This window comes from Podarcis melisellensis (assembly GCF_964234715.1).
Source record: "Podarcis melisellensis genome assembly, chromosome: 4".
Lineage (NCBI taxonomy): Eukaryota > Metazoa > Chordata > Lepidosauria > Squamata > Lacertidae > Podarcis > Podarcis melisellensis.
The window spans coordinates 64,475,563-64,493,761 of NC_138531.1; the positions used below are offsets into that span (position 1 = coordinate 64,475,563).

The 18,199-nt window shown below is 43.2% G+C and overlaps 1 protein-coding gene across 5 annotated transcripts in view; it reads right to left on the reverse strand.

The window, feature by feature from the left end:
- Positions 1-6,276: 6,276 nt before the first annotated feature.
- ILDR2 (immunoglobulin like domain containing receptor 2) overlaps positions 6,277-18,199 on the reverse strand; it is a 36,713-nt gene continuing 24,790 nt past the window's right edge. For 3 of the 5 annotated variants that reach the window (XM_081907877.1, XM_081907878.1, XM_081907875.1), the window contains 5 exons: positions 16,649-16,828; positions 13,367-13,480; positions 10,646-10,856; positions 8,990-9,730; positions 6,277-7,368 (listed from right to left, as the gene is read on the reverse strand). In XM_081907877.1, the coding sequence (XP_081764003.1) occupies positions 9,004-9,730; positions 10,646-10,856; positions 13,367-13,480; positions 16,649-16,828 (1,232 nt within the window). In that variant the 3' untranslated portion in view covers positions 6,277-7,368; positions 8,990-9,003. The remainder of the gene's footprint in view (positions 7,369-8,989; positions 9,731-10,645; positions 10,857-13,366; positions 13,481-16,648; positions 16,829-18,199) is intronic. The other 2 variants (XM_081907879.1, XM_081907876.1) reach the window with 1 other exon arrangement.

The window sequence follows — 18,199 nt, forward strand, 5'->3', positions numbered from 1 at the left end:
GTTTTTACAGATTTCTTGTTTTTATGTATAAGCTGCCTTGAGTCCTGTCAGGGGGGAAAGACGGGGTATGTGTAACTAACTAACTAACTAACTAAATAAATAAATATTAAATAAATAAGCAGCAGTAATAGTAGTAGTACAGTGATACCTCGGGTTACAGACGCTTCAGGTTACAGACTCTGCCAACCCAGAAATAGTACCTTGGGTTAAGAACTTTGCTTCAGGATGAGAACAGAAATCGTGCTCCGGCAGTATGGCAGCAGCAGGAGGCCCCATTAGCTAAAGTGGTGCTTCAGGTTAAGAACAGTTTAACGTTAAGAAGAGACCTCCAGAACGAATTAAGTACTTAACCCGAAGTACCACTGTATTAGTAAACAATTACAGTAAGAGGACCATTCAACAAGAAGAACAGGTTAGACAACCCTAATTATGAACAAATTCCTTGATATTCGAATCTTTAAAATACAGACTTCCATACTTCCAGCAATAAACTAACCAGTTGCAATCCTGTACCCACGAGAATAAGCCCCACTGAACTCAATGGAACTTATTTCTGAGTAGACATGCAGTGGGTTGCACTGTAAATCTAATACTGTGCAAGCACCAGGGCAAACAAGAAAACCTATGAGAAGAGAATAGCTTAAAATTAACCTAGGGATCTGTGAATGACGGTAAGATATGTTTACATGGTTGCCATCTAGAGGCCAGAAGGCAAAAGTGTGGCTTTTTTTGAAGAAAAAGTTGGCACTGAGCATGCTCAAGGCCTGTGTTCTTGGGAGCGGTTCCAAGATTAATGCCAGTGTAAAAACTGTATAAAATAAACCAATAAATAAAAGCAGCTCTAGTTCATCTTATCGCTGTAGCTTGCATTCACTGTTCTGCCCTGCTGTCCATTTTGGCATACTGCTGTGGCTGCCTTCAGGGAAGCCTTTAGCGCTCCCTGGCTTCCTCTTGGAATTGCCCCACTTCTGCCCAAACTATCGCTGTAGCATTTGCTGACGCAATTGATTCCTGCCCTGTTTTCATATTATTATGAATGCAGCGCTTGCATCTTACTGGCGGTGCTTGGAACGAAATCTAATTTAGCTAAAGCTTAATTCTGAGCGTCCCCTGGGGAACCAACAGTAACTGTGTGTGTCTGTTACAAATGGAACTTTCCCCCTTACTTCGTTACTCGTTGCAAAGAAGTACAGGACAGGCTGCCATATTTTTCTCAGCATGTAGGGCACCGTGAGGTAGATTCAGGGGTATATCAGTCTCGGTAGTGAAGTAAACACTGAACATCTTAAATACACTGGACTAAAGTTGAGCCACTAAACACCAGGGACTGAGCTCTTGTGCCTCACCACTAGGATGGGGAATCCACATCCTAATCTCATCTGTCCTACAGAACTGTTAAAAAAATACTGCGTTCACACTGTGCACACACGTAGCTATGTGTATTTGGGGTGGGCAGTTTCTCTTTACTTTGGGAGGGGAGCAATGCAGGGCTGGGCTTTTTTTCTTGGCAGCAACAGCTCCCTGTCTTTTTGTGGCTGTATGGTTCAAAATACTCAGGATTAAATATGTCTTGATTCTTTATTGGCCAGGAGGTGTTGGTGCAAATAAAATAACTCTTCAGGAGGGAGCCTCTGAATGCAGAAATGATTGTGCTACTTGCCATGATTGAAAATATTTCACCAGCTCCAAATCTGGACAGTACCTACACAAACCAACTGAACTCTGTGTTGCACCTGTGTGACATCTCTTCAGAGACAGGATCCAGCCTGTCCACTTGCTTGGGGAAAGGACTTTGTTAAGTTGTGCGTGAACATATCAGACGACACAGCGATTCTTCAAACAGCTCTTGTTTATTCACAGGCCAGAACAGAACGGAACTGAAGGGTTCAGCCAGCCTGCTTATATGGAGCTCCACTACAGCGCAACAGTAACCACTTTCTGTAACTATCCAATCACTGAACGTCACTTTCAATCCCCTATTTGCATATGTGGACCTGAGTGAAAACTATCTACAGTATCCCCCTGCTGGCCCAGGGTGAGAACCTCAGTACATAACACCCTTGAGAAAACTCAAGCAGGAGCAGTGTCCCAGGAGACATCCAGAGTCGAGAGTCTGTATGTTCTGAATGTGACAAGAGCTTTAAGCTGGAGCATCTGACTTGGTCCTGCACCGGAGGATGCACTCTGGAGAAAAGCTCTTTAAGGGAACTGAGAGCTCACATCTCACTCGGCCCGAGAATTCACACTGGACAGAAACCATATATGTGTCATGAGTGTGGGCATAGCTTCAATCAGAGATCCAATCTTACCAAACATTGGAGAATACATGCATGTGCAACATGTGGAAAAATAATCAGTGCCAGCTCCACATGTAGCAAAGGATGCACACAGGAGAGAAACCATAAAAGTGTCCAGAATGTGGGAAGAGCTTCAGCCAAGCATCTCATGTCACTCATCACCAATGGATCCACAGTGGGGAAAAGGCCCTAAATGTGTGTGGAGTGTGGTGAAAGCTTTGAGCAGGGCTCAGATCTCATAAACCATAGAAGAACCAACACTGGTGAGAAACCCTATAGCTGCAACCAGCTATACCCTGTGGGTATTCCAGCCTCATTAAATGCCAGAGAATTCATACAGGAGAACATTTGTATATGTGTAATGATGTAGGAAATGTTTCTGGTTCCAGCCCAAGCTTCTGCGACATCAGAAACACTATGCTTGACATAATTAAATCTGAATGACAAATGCCCTTTGGTGGTGGGCAAGGGGTGCTCAGGCAGTATACAAAAACTAGAACTGAAACATAATCCAGACAAGGTGGAGTTGATCATGCTGGGTAGCCTAAATACCTATAAAGGGATGGAAATGCCTGTGTTGAATGACTCCTCCACCACCAATAGATCGAGTTTGTAGCTTGTGAACATTCCTGGATCTAGGCCTCATGGGTGAGCAAGTCAAGGCAGTTTTATCAGCTTTGACTGATTTACCATCTGTACCCTTTTCTGGGACAGAGGGTCCTGCATACTGTTGGGGGCATGCCCTGCTAATTTACCAACTAGAGTAACATGATGTCCTCTATATGTGACTGCCTTTGAAAGCTGTGCGATTAGTTCAGAATGCGGCAGCCAGATCAATCTCTGCTGTTAAAACTGCATGTAGCACTCCAGTTCTGCAATATGCTGAGATATGACTGAACATAGCACATCTGTGATCTGAAACCTTTCTTGCAGAAGAAAACAGGTGGACTAACACTGGGAAGAAACAGCAGGTCAGGCAGACTCACCATACTGATCAGCTGTAACAAAAAGCTGGGTTTGTTTCTTCATGCTAATGTGCTAAGTTCTAAAGCTGTGGCATGGAATAGAAAAATGAAGGTGAAGCTCATCACCAGGGTTGCTCTTAATATTGTAAATAACAGTACGGGGGCGGGGGATTGCATTATAACTACTTAGCAAAACTCTTTGAAGTACAGTGGTACCTCGGGTTAAGTACTTAATTCGTTCCAGAGGTCCGTTCTTAACCTGAAACACTTCTTAATCTGAAGCACCACTTTACCTAATGGGGCCTCCTGCTGCCGCCGGAGCACGATTTCTGTTCTCATCCTGAAGCAAAGGTAATATTTCTGGGTTAGCGGAGTCTGTAACCTGAAGCGTATATAACCTGAAGTGTATGTAACCCGAGGTACCACTGTAAAGCTGTTATGTACTGAGCTGAATCCTAGAACAATAGGATCCAGAATGCAGCAGTCTGATTGGTCCGCAGGATCCACCCAATCCAGCTCCAGGTAAAAGTGAATCAGTGATCTGATGGCCTGCAGGAGCAGCCAATCAGGCTTCTGGAGGAGGTAAATCTGCAACCTGATTGGCCTACAGGAGCAGCCCGGAATTAGCCAATCACACAGGGCCCATTGTGTAAATAATGTATAAATACCTGTAGCTAGATGTTTTGGGGAAAAGATTCATTCATTGCTACTATGAGCTGAATAAAGAGCATGAAATTCACACTAGACTCCAAGTATATTTCACTGGCGACGAAGGTAGGATTCCGCTGAGCTGACTGCCACACACAGCACTGCAGCACCACCGCCTGCCACACCGCTGCCTGGCACCGTGTATCCAGGCTTCAGCTCTGGGACCCAAGGAACTCAGAATGGCAACTGACAGCAGCTTCTTGCCCTTCAACCCAGTACCAGGAGACTGGGAAGGTACGCCACCCATTTCAACTTCCTCCTAGAAGCTAAAGAGGTCACCAATGACGCCAAGAAGAGGGCAACATTCCTCAGCGTCTGCGAAGAGGAGGCATTCGAAATTGCCTGGGCTCTCCTTGCACCGGAAGACGTCGCTACTGTTTCTTACAAAACAATAATGGAATGGCTGAAGGGGCACTTCTCGCCGCAGCCCTCGGTGGTAGCTTGCCGAAATGCCTTCTACGCAAAGCGGCAAGCCCCTGGGGAAACCATAACCGGGTTTCCATTTGATAAGAGAATTATGGCTTCGAGACAGAAGGCCTTTTCATTCATGTCTTCTCCTGCAATGTGTAGAGATGGACTGGCATCGCACCCACTGACTTGCACCTTACCGTGAGTTCAGGATCAGTGAGAAAGGCTGCAGATTTCATTCAATGTGTGTTCTTAATTTAGGTCTCTCAATCGATTTCTAAAGGTTCTGTGATAAAGGCTTTCAAGCACCAAGAGAAACAGGGAAGGAGGGCGGGAGGTGGGTAAGACCTCTATCCACATCACAAACATTGGATATCAATGCCCCTTATTTTTCACCTGGGAATTCTTTCTAATACCACCATAGTAGTAATTTAGCTCAACCCTAGGACAAAATGCTTCTGCACTGCATTGTCCGGTACTGGCTTTTAAGCCACTCTAGACGCATGTAGCAATTTCCCCAGCACTTACACCAATCTTCAGAGCCATGGTTAGCGTTTCTAAGCAACAAATGTCAGGAAAGGGTAACTTATTTTACAGCTGCCCCTCTAAAAAGCAATGAAAAATGCTGGCGTGATCCAAACTATATATTTACTTATAGGAATGCCGTATTGATTTCAATGCAATTTACTCTTAAGTAAGTAGACTTAGGATTGCAACCTGAATACTCTGTCCATCACGCTAGAAGCAATGTTAAGATGCCTCATGTCCACAAGATGGTGTTGTTATCTCAAGAATGTATTCCAACTGTGTGTGATCGTTAAGGCTACACAGGAAGCAAAAAGCTTCTCGTGGTCACTGGATAAAATATAGCCAACATACCTAAGGCATTTGTTGCAGTATTGGATAAATACTACCCCCCCCCCCAATGAAACGTCTTTCTGGTGAACATTGTAAGCATAGTGTTGCAATTAACGTGAAATATGGTCGCCTGCAACATGGCAGGATCTGCCATACCCCACATATTCTATCAGTTTATGACAAAACTAAATCAATCTGTGGCACAAAAAAGAGGACAAGAGCTCAGTCAGGAATAGAAGTGGCAGCACACAACTGTGTTGTGAGCAGGCTCTTCAGGAGCCTGCACAAATAGCCCAGCTATTTTTGTAACATTAGGTTTTGGCAGGATTGAGAAGCTGCTGGAACAGAAACAACAAATGTATTTTATATATTTGTTTTAGATATTCTGCCTTCCTTCCACAAGCACTTTCAAAACAGCATACATAGGTTTTAAATGGTAATATCTTATTAAAGCACTGAACAGACCCAGACGTATTTAGCTTCAGCAAGGTTCCTGTATTGTGTGCTTTCAGCCTATGCCCTAAGGCTAGAATGATAGCACCAGAAACATAAAATGCAACCAAAGGAACCTCCCAAATACTCCCAGACTATATTGTTGACTAACCTGCCTTTCCTGCCTCTTATTGTAGTCGCTTAAGCTAAGGTTGTAGTCCACTAAAAAGGGGTCGCAGGTGGGGATATTTGTTTGCAGGAAGCAGACCAAGTGTTCTCAGACAGTGGCAGCCTGCCAACAGTTCCTAATTTTTAAGTATTCCTTTTCATGCTGCTGCTGGCCTGAGCAATGCCACTTGGGACTGGCCAGCTTCAAGGAAGTATGAAATACCCAGTTCAGTTTTGGCTTCACTGCTTCCTCAGAAGTGCTAGAGCCCAGGCAATGGTTACAGCAGTCAGACATCACACTCAATTTTGACTACTTAGCCCAAACATAAAACAAGTTCTTGAGGATCATGTGCCACTTCTGAACTAGATCTGCCTTCCCAGCATTGTGGCAGATTCTTGGGCTATTGATGCTTTAGAAGAACAAAATGTGAACAATGAAGTAACTTTCAAAGCTGGTGTTTCACCCAACCTATTTATTGTTCAAATTTTCTGTTGCCTTATTGAATGGCCGCAGCCAATTACCAGAAAAGGAGCAATATTGGTCCTTGTAGAAGTATAAAAGCAATGGCTATTTTCCCCTCTTTTGCACCCTGATTTTCTCATTCTAGGTCTGTTGTTGTCTACTAGTTGGCTTTATTAAGAAAAAAAATCTTCGTCAGCAGAACCCAAACTTGAGCTCTGCTTACGAAAGGACCAATCAGCAGAACTAGCTGAAGCCTTTTATGGCTATAGTTCAACTGTAAGGCAATGCTGATACATCATATCAGACAACAGTGAAATAACATGGCACATTCTCATTACAGCAAAATCTACTAAGTTTCACTTTCAAAACAAAACATTAATCTCACTGGTGGCTCCCATTCCTGAATGAGAAGGACATTTAAAAAATTTTTTTACAGGAACTCCAATATGTTCCTCAATATTACCCTGTCCTCCTTAGTGCAGTGCCCCAGTTCTCAGTTTGGGATCATTTCCAGATGGGTGTAGAATTGATTTTGCAGTATTTCTTGAAAATGCCTTTTCAAGAAGTCTCAGCATAGGAAGAAAGAGGAAATGGTGAGAGCTCCTTGAACCTGTGGCAAATTTCCCTGTCAAATCTAGGATGTAGAGCAGTACAAGTGAGAAGTCAGTCATATCGGGGAAGGAATATATATCATACAAGAAAGCAGCTCCCATAATACTGTGGGTTCAAATATGACTGAGGATAAAAATATGGAGACACCATCTTTGCTGGGAGATCAGAAGATGAGCTTGGCAAAAGAAATCTTCTCCATGTTTCATTTCCTTGTCAACTGAGCTTCCCCTTTCCAAGGGGTTGACTGGATGAGAGCAACTGGTTGGAACTAGCTTCTGCAGAAGATCTCTATTCACATGATGAAACAGACAAGAGTCTGAATATTGTCAGGTGAGAACACACATCTTGGAAGCCTGTGTGACTCAGCAGTATCACTGTTTCTGTTTTCCAAGTCCATTAACACAACTCTTCTACAACAGCATCACACCACGAGGGACATCCTTGTTGGGAACTCATTCTGAGGGGGAAAAGAGAGGCAAACACTGTGAAACACTAAATCACATCTCTCATAACATGAAGAGAAAAATGTATCCTCAGCAGGGAACAAAAACTGGGTGCTTGGCTTCTGCTTTCAGAAGCTTTAAGTAGCCTCTTACAGTGGGGTTTCCCTATATGCTAACTAGCTTCATGGTGGCATTTATCAAATCTTTCTATCTTTAACCACCTGCCCACCAATCTCACAACCTCAGTATGAAGGGGCCAATTCGTACCTTCTGAAAGCCTGCTGGAAGACCCCTTGTTTTCATTCCTGGTTCAAACCATGTCCAGGGTAATTGTTCATTTAAGTGCTTCATCATGAGCTCAGGGTGCAGTTTCTCAAGGCTCCACACAACCTTTTTGTGGCATTGTCTATATTCAAAATTAACTGCTCATCCAGATTTCCTTTTGTGCTGTACTTTCCATGCACAGGTCTACACTTTAAAGCTCTGTGTCTGAGTGGTGTGGGGTTTTGGGGGGGGGGCGGTGTCCCAGTGCTTTCCCTGGGAAAATCCACATTTACCACTGAATTGACACAAACGGCAATCTGCAAAAAAACCTGATTGCCATTTGCTTCAATTCAGTTGTTCTGGGGAAAGCACTGGGTCAAAAGAAAAACCACTCGACCTGGACCTGGACAGCCAGGACCTGTACCCAGAAACGTGGCACAAAAGGAAGTCTGGATGAATCTAGATAAAAACCAGAAATCTCACCACAAGTACAAGGGTCACAGCGGCTCCTTGTAAGCTGCCAGATGGCACTTGGACCTTCCTTTCTTCGTCACCCAAGCCAACATAATTGCACTAACTGATCTTCCTCAGATCAGTAATTCTCTAGTTATACATGTGTTCTCTCAGTACTTCTTTATGGCCAGAGCTGCCATGAATGTGCTTCCTTTAACTGAGTGATCAGTGGGCAATTTTCTGACCGGTCAATCACAAACTGCACCAGGCAGCCTTCTAAATTAATTTGGCACATCAGTGGATTATCAGCTAGTGCAAATACACTTTTAACTACTCAACAAGTTGTAAGCAACAAGTTATTAAGAAGGAAATATATAGGTTTTCAACTTTCCCATCCAACAACACCAGCAGACAGATAGTTAACTGTTCCAACTGCTCAAAAAATAAGGTGAACAGATGCCACTTCCAAATGTTGTCTAGACTCTGAACTTTGGAAACTTTTAAAAGAATTGCCTTTCTACTCAGGTCACTAGGGTCAAATCAAACAACTATTGCTTTCACCCATCATCAGTGACGCAGAATTCATTTACGATTTACTAAAATTAGATTATTTTGCTTCCTTTCTTATTTATCAACCCCTAACCTGCCACCTTCTGCTCAAGATATTCCTCTTTGTACTCCTCAGTTCTCTGAATCAAGGCAGATTTTTTTATAATGCATTTTGTACTCAGATTCCAAGGCCTAAGACTGAAACATGAAAGTGGCCACGATTTTCAGGCTCCCCCTGCAACAGCTGTGCAAGCAGGGCTGAGATCTTTCTCCAGTTGCAACTTGAGTAACAGAACCAGAGTACAAAAACATTGACTACGAAGCGGCCCTAAGTTGTTGCCCCATCAGCCCAGAACCTAGCCACCCTGCCTGGTGATTCTTGCTCAGCCCATTTGGATCAGGAGTGTCAGACATGGCCTCACTGTTTTCTTGGGTTCTTTCTTCCTTTTCTTATCTGAGTTATTCAGGCTTGGTTGTTCTCTGCTTCTGTATGAAGGGCCTCGGCTCAACTCCCGTTCGCTGTATGGCGGCAGAGTGTCTTCCCCTTCCTCTTGCTGTGGAGGTTGTTGTTGTTGCTGCTGTTGCTGCTGCTGCCCTGGTTTGTAAGTGGATGGTGGCGACCAAGCATAGTATGTCCCTCCTCTCTGGCTGGATTGCGAGCTAAACTTTGAAGGTGTCCCGCCATGATCACCACCTTCATCATAGCTTCGCGATTTCCTCTCAAGGGCACTGGTAAGGTAGGAGTGGTCGTACTTCTGACTCCCTCCCGGTGTCCGACACACTAGCCTAGGCAAGTGTTTCTCTTCGTGGGCACGTCTCCTGGGTGGGCTATACGTCCAGCCCCGATCCGAATCTGTCAATGGCTCACGATTTCCTGCCCTGTGCTTGCCATAATACTCATTGGATGAGTTTTCTGGGTGTTGCACTGCACCTCCACGTACTCCTCTGGATCCTGTCCTCTCAAAGCGCCGGGGCTCCTGAGGGCCTTCTGTCCGACAGACGTGCTGACTGTAGGACTCGGCGAAGGCTGCAAGTTCATCCATGGAGACAGCCGGCACTCCCATGGAGAAACTCTTCCTTGAGAGCATTTCTGACTTGCATCTCTGCTGGCTGAAAGAGACGGGAAATGGTTCATCTTTTCTGTTTCAAATCAGTAAGCCAGTCTTGTAACTAGACTTGCCTGCTCACCTAGGGTGAACAAGCAATAAACCCCAAGCAAAGCACCTGAATGACATATGCCAGCAGCCTAATATCCTTCTGCCTAGCAAAGGATACACACACACATGTATATATATAGAATTGCTATCCCACCCTTTCTCCCAAAGAACAAACAATGGAGTAGTAAAAAGAATACAATTAAAATAAAGTGAAACATATTTAAAACATTTAAGAACAATGAAGAATATTTTAAAGCATGTAAAAACAGTCATATAACCTCACAACAACTAATAATTCCAAGGTTGTTGCAAATAGGATCTTTCACCCTTCAGGTGTTTGGCTGAACAGGCTTTTTCAAAAATTCCTCTTCAATGTTTATAATGAGGGAGTGGGGAAAGAGAGAGAAACCTCACCAGATTCTCTGGGGTTTTTTTAATTCATTCTGGGAGAAAGCTGGGATAGAAAGAAAATAAATAAAGGAAATTCCACAAATGAGAAACCACTACTAAGAAGGCGCTGCTGTGGGTCAGCACCAACGAGGCAACATCCAGCAGCAACAGCATCAACCAGGGCTCCCCGCTGATTGAAGGACATTTTCAATCACCTGTTATATTAATCTCTTCTCTGGACGTAAGCACACCTGGGTCCTTCAACCTTTATTCCCAGGAATTTTTCTCAAAGCCCCTCACCATATTTGTCACTTTTGACTCTTACCCTCTTCATTGTCATTCAAGCACCTCCCCCTGCCCCTCCTAAAAAATTTGGACCGCAATAATTAGAAAGGAAAAGGAGGGAAATCAGGAAAGCAAAAGGCATTCTCCCTTCCTCCCTTCCTTTTTTCCCCCTTCTCCCAAGAGCTGCACTCACCTGAGCCTCAGGCTGCCCCTCTCTGCCCTGTAATCAGAGCATGTCTGTGGCCTAGATGTGCCACCTCCACTGATGACTCCTGCCCAGTATTCTGCATCACCATCCATGTCTCCTGAAGGGGGAAGCGGCTTCCTGCGCACCTGGCGGTAAGATTGGCGGAAGTTGGCATCTTCCTCATGCAAGGAGCTGAGCTCTGAGATGGTGTTATTGTCTGGGATGAAAGAAGGCACAGAAATGCTGGAAACCATGGAGATGATAAAAATAACTCAGAAGACATTGGGGAAAATAGCAATCTAACACTCATGGATTGTTGGAGAGCCTTCACATACCGGAACAGAATTAATTCCTCAAGAAACACTAGATGTTGTATAGAATATCTAAATATTGTATAACAGATCCATCCTTTCTGGATGGATGATTACCTGTAGAATTTTTTCTTTTATGTAAGTAAACATTGTGTGAATGGGTGAGAGAGAACTATAAAAATGGTGAGGGGGCTATTGGGTTGTTGGTTTTATTTTTATTATGTATTTGTGTGGTTTTATATTTTGATTTTATTCTGTGAACTGCCCTGAGACCCCCAGGCATAGGCCTGTATATAAATTCAATAAATAATAATAATAATAATAATAATAATAATAATAATAATAATAATAATGGTGGAGTAAGACTTGTCCCTGTTAAACGAACCTTATCAGAAATGTGGATTTAGTTATCAAAAGCAATGCTAAAACTGTTTTTCCTTTACCCTTTTTTAATTAAAAAATATAAACCAATAAAAAAAAATCAAAGCAGTGCACATACAATAATTATCAATGCTACACAGATAAAATCTGCAATTTTAAAAAATGAGGATACATGACTAAATTATATTTCATTTCTGGGTAGGTTTGCTGAAATAAAGGCACTAAAAAGCTGTAATCTAAAACAGTATAGTTTTACTGTTTACTGAGGGCATCTGCCTAATAGGCGGGCAGTTCCAAAGCATAAGTGCTGCCACAGAACAAGACAGACTACAGAACAAACATTAAATGGCACTTGTAAAAGCACCAATTCAGGAAAACATGAGAAAAAAGTGGATCCAAAGAAGGCAAAAAGGGAAAGAGAAAGGGAAAGGACCCCTGGATGGTTAAGTCCAGTCAAAGGCGACTATGGGGTTATGGAGCAAATCTCACTTTTCAGGCCAAGGGAGCCAGTGTTTGTGTACAGACCAGCATGACTAAACTGCTACTGGCACATGGAGGACCATGACACGAGCAATGCCATTTACCTTCCCGCCGCAGCAATACCTATTTATCTACTCGCACTGGCGTGCTTTCGAACTGCTAGATTGGCAGAAGCTGGTATAGAGCAATGGGAGCTCACCCCGTCACACGGATTCGAACTGCCGACCTTCCAATCAGCAAGCCCAAGAGGCTCAGTGGCTTAGACCACAGCGCCACCTGCTCCCTTACAGATCCAAAGAACCACAAGGCTACCTCTATGTGTCAGTGAGAGATATAGTACTGTCTCTCACCATCAACAGTCTTTCATGTAAGAAAGTAAGAAGGTCTTGGAAAAGCATTTCTAACTTGGCGTGAGGGTCTGCTGCTCAAAAGGAAAAACGTACAGGGAATCAACAGGACATGTTCCAGCCCCTGAGGGCAGGCAAGCAGGGTTTTTTTTATTCTTAAAGCAAAACCAATGTAAACATTGTATTGCTCATAAAGATTTCCATATGCATTTTTTCACAGGTACTCCTCCATAGCAATAAAACATAGGAGAAGCACCCTACTGTGTGTCAGAATTATATGCATTCTGTCTCACTCTTTCTGGAGTGGGAGATAGACCGGCTCTGTGTGATTCACCAAACTTAGCTTTTTAAAATGACACGCTCTTTCCCTCCCATCACCCCCATTGCCTAACCCACTGCACATAGTGACATCTGGATCCTAGGCATCCCAATCTGGAGGAAACCTTTTTATAGTATTTCTTGTGGGTGGAAATGGCAGCATGTTCAGTGATGACTGCTTGAGTACACCATGTAATTTTTTAGTTTTTTTCCCTCAAAGCTGTGATTAAAGTCATTCCTTGAGTCTGTCAAGTGATTGAGGCAGCTTGTGTATCTCTGACAGCCAGGACCAAGTGGCACTAATGGGCTGAATCTATTGAATGTGTATGCTAAAAATAGAGGGCAGCATTTTTATCGGTTGGTTTTTTTTTAAAAAAAACTGTATTAGATGTATCTGAATGGACTTGATGAGTCAGTGACTTAGACCACCTCAGTGTGTAGCAATTTATTTCCTGCCGTCTTTTGCTAGAAATGATGGATGTGTACAGACATACATAATGTGGGGGTGAGCCCTATGTGGAAATGCACTCACTGTGTTTTTCTCTCCCGGACTGAACTCAGAAGAAACCATTTCTGTGTCTTTACAGCAGAAGGCAATTGTTCACCCTGCTAGTTGGTGGAAACTGATGGCATTACTAACTCACATTCCACCCCTTTCCTGAAGCACTTTTTTCCAATATTTTAAAAACTGTTTCCAACTTTTAAAAAAATGGCAGGGAGGGAGATGAATGTGCATGTGGTGCAATTAAGAAAGGTGGATGCCCTGTTGAAGAAACATGTTACTTTGCATCCTGTTAGTACCCCAGTCTTCTGCATTAACATTCCATTCTATTTTGAATGAAACATTGTTGGGTTTTACTAGAAATAGCTGAACAAGTTCCATCTCTTACATCTCTCTCGCATCCTCCTCGATGGGTCAAACTGAGCCAATTCTTTCTCGACATAGTACAGCACCTTCATAGAATCTCTCTCTTTGTCAGCCTGGATTCGGTAGCCTTTCCGCACTATTGGAGAAGTAGTAAATAACTGGTCAGTATGAATTCTTTCCAAAAAATAACTTTCAAGTCCTCCTAAACTAAGAATCAAATCAGGATGCCCAACTAGTTCCTGATTGCAGGGGAGAACAGAATCTTATGTGTTCGTTAACTCAAAAGCCATAGGGAAATTCACGAACAATTACACACTTCCAAACCCTGAAGATTTTAGTGGAAAAGTCAACACATTCTTCTCTGGCACTGAAATAAGTGGACCTTTAAAATATGGAACTATAAAGTGTGGGATCATGCCTAATTTGAATAACAGCAGTGAATGCCAGTTTCCTCAAACATTGTGTTTATTGCCTCTTCCCAACAAGACTGTCTATGAAGAAGAGTTTGGATTTGATATCCCGCCTTTCACTCCCTTTAAGGAGTCTCAAAGCAGCTAACATTCTCCTTTCCCTTCCTCCCCCACAACAAACACTCTGTGAGGTGAGTGAGGCTGAGAGACTTCAGAGAAGTGTGACTAGTCCAAGGTCACCCAGCAGCTGCATGTGGAGGAGCGGAGACGCGAACCCGGTTCCCCAGATTACGAGACTACCACTCTTAACCACTACACCACACTGGCTCTCTGACATGGTGCTTCTTCCAATATGAATGTCTCTTTATAATTACGATAAAACTTTATTCATCTTATCCATTTATGAAAGTGACTTTTTAACTGCTAGTGACCTTGATGGAAAGTAGAGTGGCATTATACAGTCATCATCTCTTGTAGACCCAGAGGTTATTTTGGCCTTTGGATATCTATTTGGGTAGCTTGCATAATTTCTGTAATTGACAGGGAAATTAGTCATCCTCCCCCCCCCCCCATTGCAGCTGTGTAGTAGGAAAAATTTATACCCTATTTTGTGGAATGTAGATATTAATATCAGAGTGAGTTTAGATCTGTTGACTGATCCCAAACAATTAAGGAAGACACTCCTAAAATAAAAAATGAGCTTAATGGGACTTACTCCCAAGTAAGTGCAACATATTTGCAACCTTAAAGAAATGTCTAGTGTGGTCAGTAAAGTTCTTGTGAGTCATTCAGTCAGGATCTGATTCCATTAGCTATTCCATATAAATCAGAGATGATTATAGTAACCCATGCAACAATATTTATAACAATTGCCCATGCCTGGCACCTGAGAAGTGAGAGGGCGGGAAGGATTTAAGGTAAAGATAAAGGTACCCCTGCCCGTACGGGCCAGTCGTGTCTGTCTGACTCTAGGGTTGTGCACCCATCTCACTTAAGAGGCCGGGGGCCAGCGCTGTCCGGAGACACTTCCGGGTCACGTGACTAGCGTGACGAAGCTGCTCTGGCGAGCCAGCACCAGCGCAGCACACGGAAACGCCGTTTACCTTCCCGCTATAAAGCGGTACCTATTTATCTACTTGCACTTAGGGGTGCTTTCGAACTGCTAGGTGGGCAGAAGCTGGGACCGAAAGACGGGAGCTCACCCCGCCACAGGGATTCAAACCACTGACCATGCGATCGGCAAGCCCTAGGCGCTGAGGTTTTACCCACAGCACCACCCGTGTCCCGGGGAAGGATTTAGCCATGCTTTATAATGTATGCAACCAATTTAAAGTACCGTATTTTTTTGCCCTGTAGGACGTACTTTTTCCCCTCCAAAAATGAAGGGGAAATCTGTGTGCGTCCTATGGGGCGAATGCAGGCTTTCGCTGAAGCTTGGAGAGCGAGAGGGGTCGGTGCGCACCGACCCCTCTTGCTCTCCAGGCTTCAGGAAGCTATCAGCAAGCCTGGGGAGCCCGCAGGAGTTCCCGCAGGGCTCCCTAGGCTGCAGATAGCAGCCTGCTGCCCGGAGCGTGGGGGGCGCTGAAGCCGCGGCTGGGGGGGGGGAATAACTTTTCCCCCCTTTATTTCACCCAAAAAAACCTAGGTGCATCCTATGGGCCAGTACGTCCTATAGGGCGAAAAATACGGTAGTTTCAGAGAAGCAGACCCAACACCATGTCCGATACCAATGAAATGAAAAATGCAGTGGGTTGTTGGTTTGTTTTTCAAAGTATGTGTCGATTGAGCATCCTAGTTCATTACAGCCATTTCTGTGCAGTGACATTTAAAGCACACACACAACATGTTGGGTTGTTTATGATACTTTTCAGTTCAATATAATTCTGCTTTTGGTCAAATACTGATTTATCACTCCTGAATCTGCTCCAGATCTTTTTGTTAATAATGAAAGGAGGTTTTAACAATTCCCCTTAACTCATCCATTCTTATTTTCAGTGGAGGAGAGCAGAAATGCACAGATTATTTAAACCCTTTTTTCCAATGACTTTTCCAATGATCCCTCAAAAGGTCAGTACACTAGTAAAAGGACACAGGAGCTATATTGCCAGCATTTGGTCATCAATTGCTTTTTCAGGAATGTCATCTTAGTGCAGTGCTGCTATTACCAATTAGATTCTTCCTTCCGAAATGCCACATGCCGTTTCAAGAGCTAGTAGTACAAGCATTTGATCCTAAAGTATTGCACAGGACTGTTGATAAAGAACACCTGCCATTTTCTTTGGCTGCCTATCACTGATAAGCAAAAAGGCATGTAGCGCTATCCTAAGCACGTTCCACTACGTTCAGCAGAACTTGCTGCTGACCTATGTCCATAGGATTGCACAAAGTTTTTCTCTGTCTCTTAATCACAGATCAGTACTGATTCAAGGCATGTGTGAAATAACCAAAAGCACATGGAAATATGCACTGGGCATGCTGCCACCCCACTGAACACTTGAAATGGGGCGTGGGTTTCTTCTAAAAAGTTCTAGACAAAATATGTGGTGGGAAAATATATATAATACCATAAATTTTTGCCCATGAGTGGTAGACATGAAGCAGAGGTGCAAAAAGGATTTGTGTTTTTACTTTGCATGATTATGCAAACTCGCACATTTCTTAATTTTGATATACAACTGTCTATCAAAAAACATACAACGAAGTTTGTACCTTATTTTTCAGGAAAAGTCACCCTTTCCTAATCTCGAAACTTTCCTAGTTAGAATGAGGATATCCCTTGGTTTTGTTAATTTAATTCCATGTGAATACACTTGTATACATTTTCCTCCCATTCTGCTTCATTTGAGGGCCCTGCTGATATATTCTGACAAAGACCCAGAAAGCATCCAGATTACCACTTTGTCCTCCTGCGCTGGATTCACTTGCTGCCAAGGGAGGAAGGTGTGACTTCTCCATCAGGACAGCATGAGATGGGACTCCAGCCGCAGAGTGGACAGAGGGAATATAATAAGGCCCAGGGATTGATGTAACAGTTGAAGGGTATCCAGCCTTCGCAGCCTTTCCTGCTTCATACACTGGAAAAAAAGGTAATAATTAAAAATGAAGCATTCACCCTGTAGTGCTTCCCATTTAACAGTTTGTAACTGCTTTTGATTTTAGCAACAGAAATTGCAACAGCCAATTGATTCTTCCAAGATCTTTTAAATGAGATGATACTGAACCCATTTTAAACAAACAAGCTCAGCAAGTGTCATCAGAAATGTTTTCATGTTTCAGAGATACTACGGTCTATATATCTTCAGCAGCAAAATCAGGTTCAGGTCATAACAACACTTTCTATCAAGTATATTTCTGCAAAATAATCAGAGGATTTGTTTATTTAAAAAGGGGGTTAATTAAAAATAATTAAACCACCGAGTAAACAAATGCAGAACCTAAATGAAATTTGAGGGAAATTACCCAGAAGCCTAATTAGCAAAGAGCATTCACCATGTAAATAGATTCTGTTTAATTTATCTTATAGCGTCATAGCAGTTCACCTTTAATACTACTGGAAGCCTCAGGCTTGTATTAAAAGCCTGCAACTAGTTGGCCAAAGATTCCAACTTATATCAGAATGGGATTTGGCTTCTCACAGCAGACACAGCTGTGCACTGAGCATTCATGTGACTGATATTTCTTTCCACACAGTCACCCTGATCCAGCAAGATCTGTGTGTGGAAGAAAGCTTCTGTGCATGCCACCAGATGGATTTAAGATGCACACCTGGCTGCTCATTTACATCTGCATTGCTATGGACATCCAGTCACCATTCAGCTGACTGGTCCATCTTTAGATTTATTTAACATATGTTCATTTGGCTTCTGCTGTTGACTGAAGTCACTCACAAACATCAAGGAGACATCAAAATTCATCAGTAATTATGCAGTCACTTTTTTATTTAAAAAAACCCACCTTTTCAAAGTTAACAGTAAAAACAATGGGTTGATTCCATTGCTGGCTTTTGAAAATCCCCCTATCTACTGTATCTCTCCACATTATTTCCCTTCTGTTCAGAGGGTTCACCAACCCTCATGAGGTGTTTCCCAGAAGGAAAAAGCAGCTGCAGTAGAAGATAAGACCAAAATTGAGTGCCCCAGTTTGCACAGGTGTATTTGCTTACTACTGATGGAAAGCCACCATTGGATGCAGGAGACCCAAGGAAGCTGCCTTATACCATGTTGGACCATTGGTCCATCTAGTTCAGTATTGTCTACACTAAATGACAGCAACTCTATAGGATTTAAGAAAGGGTTCTTTCCCAGTCCTGCCTGGGCGTGCCAGAGTTTGAAACTGGGACATTTGGCATGCAAAACAGATGCTCTACTATAGAGCCCAACCCTATACAGATACATACTCCTCTCATCCAAACCACTGAAAGCCTGAACAACCAGATGGGCCTTCAT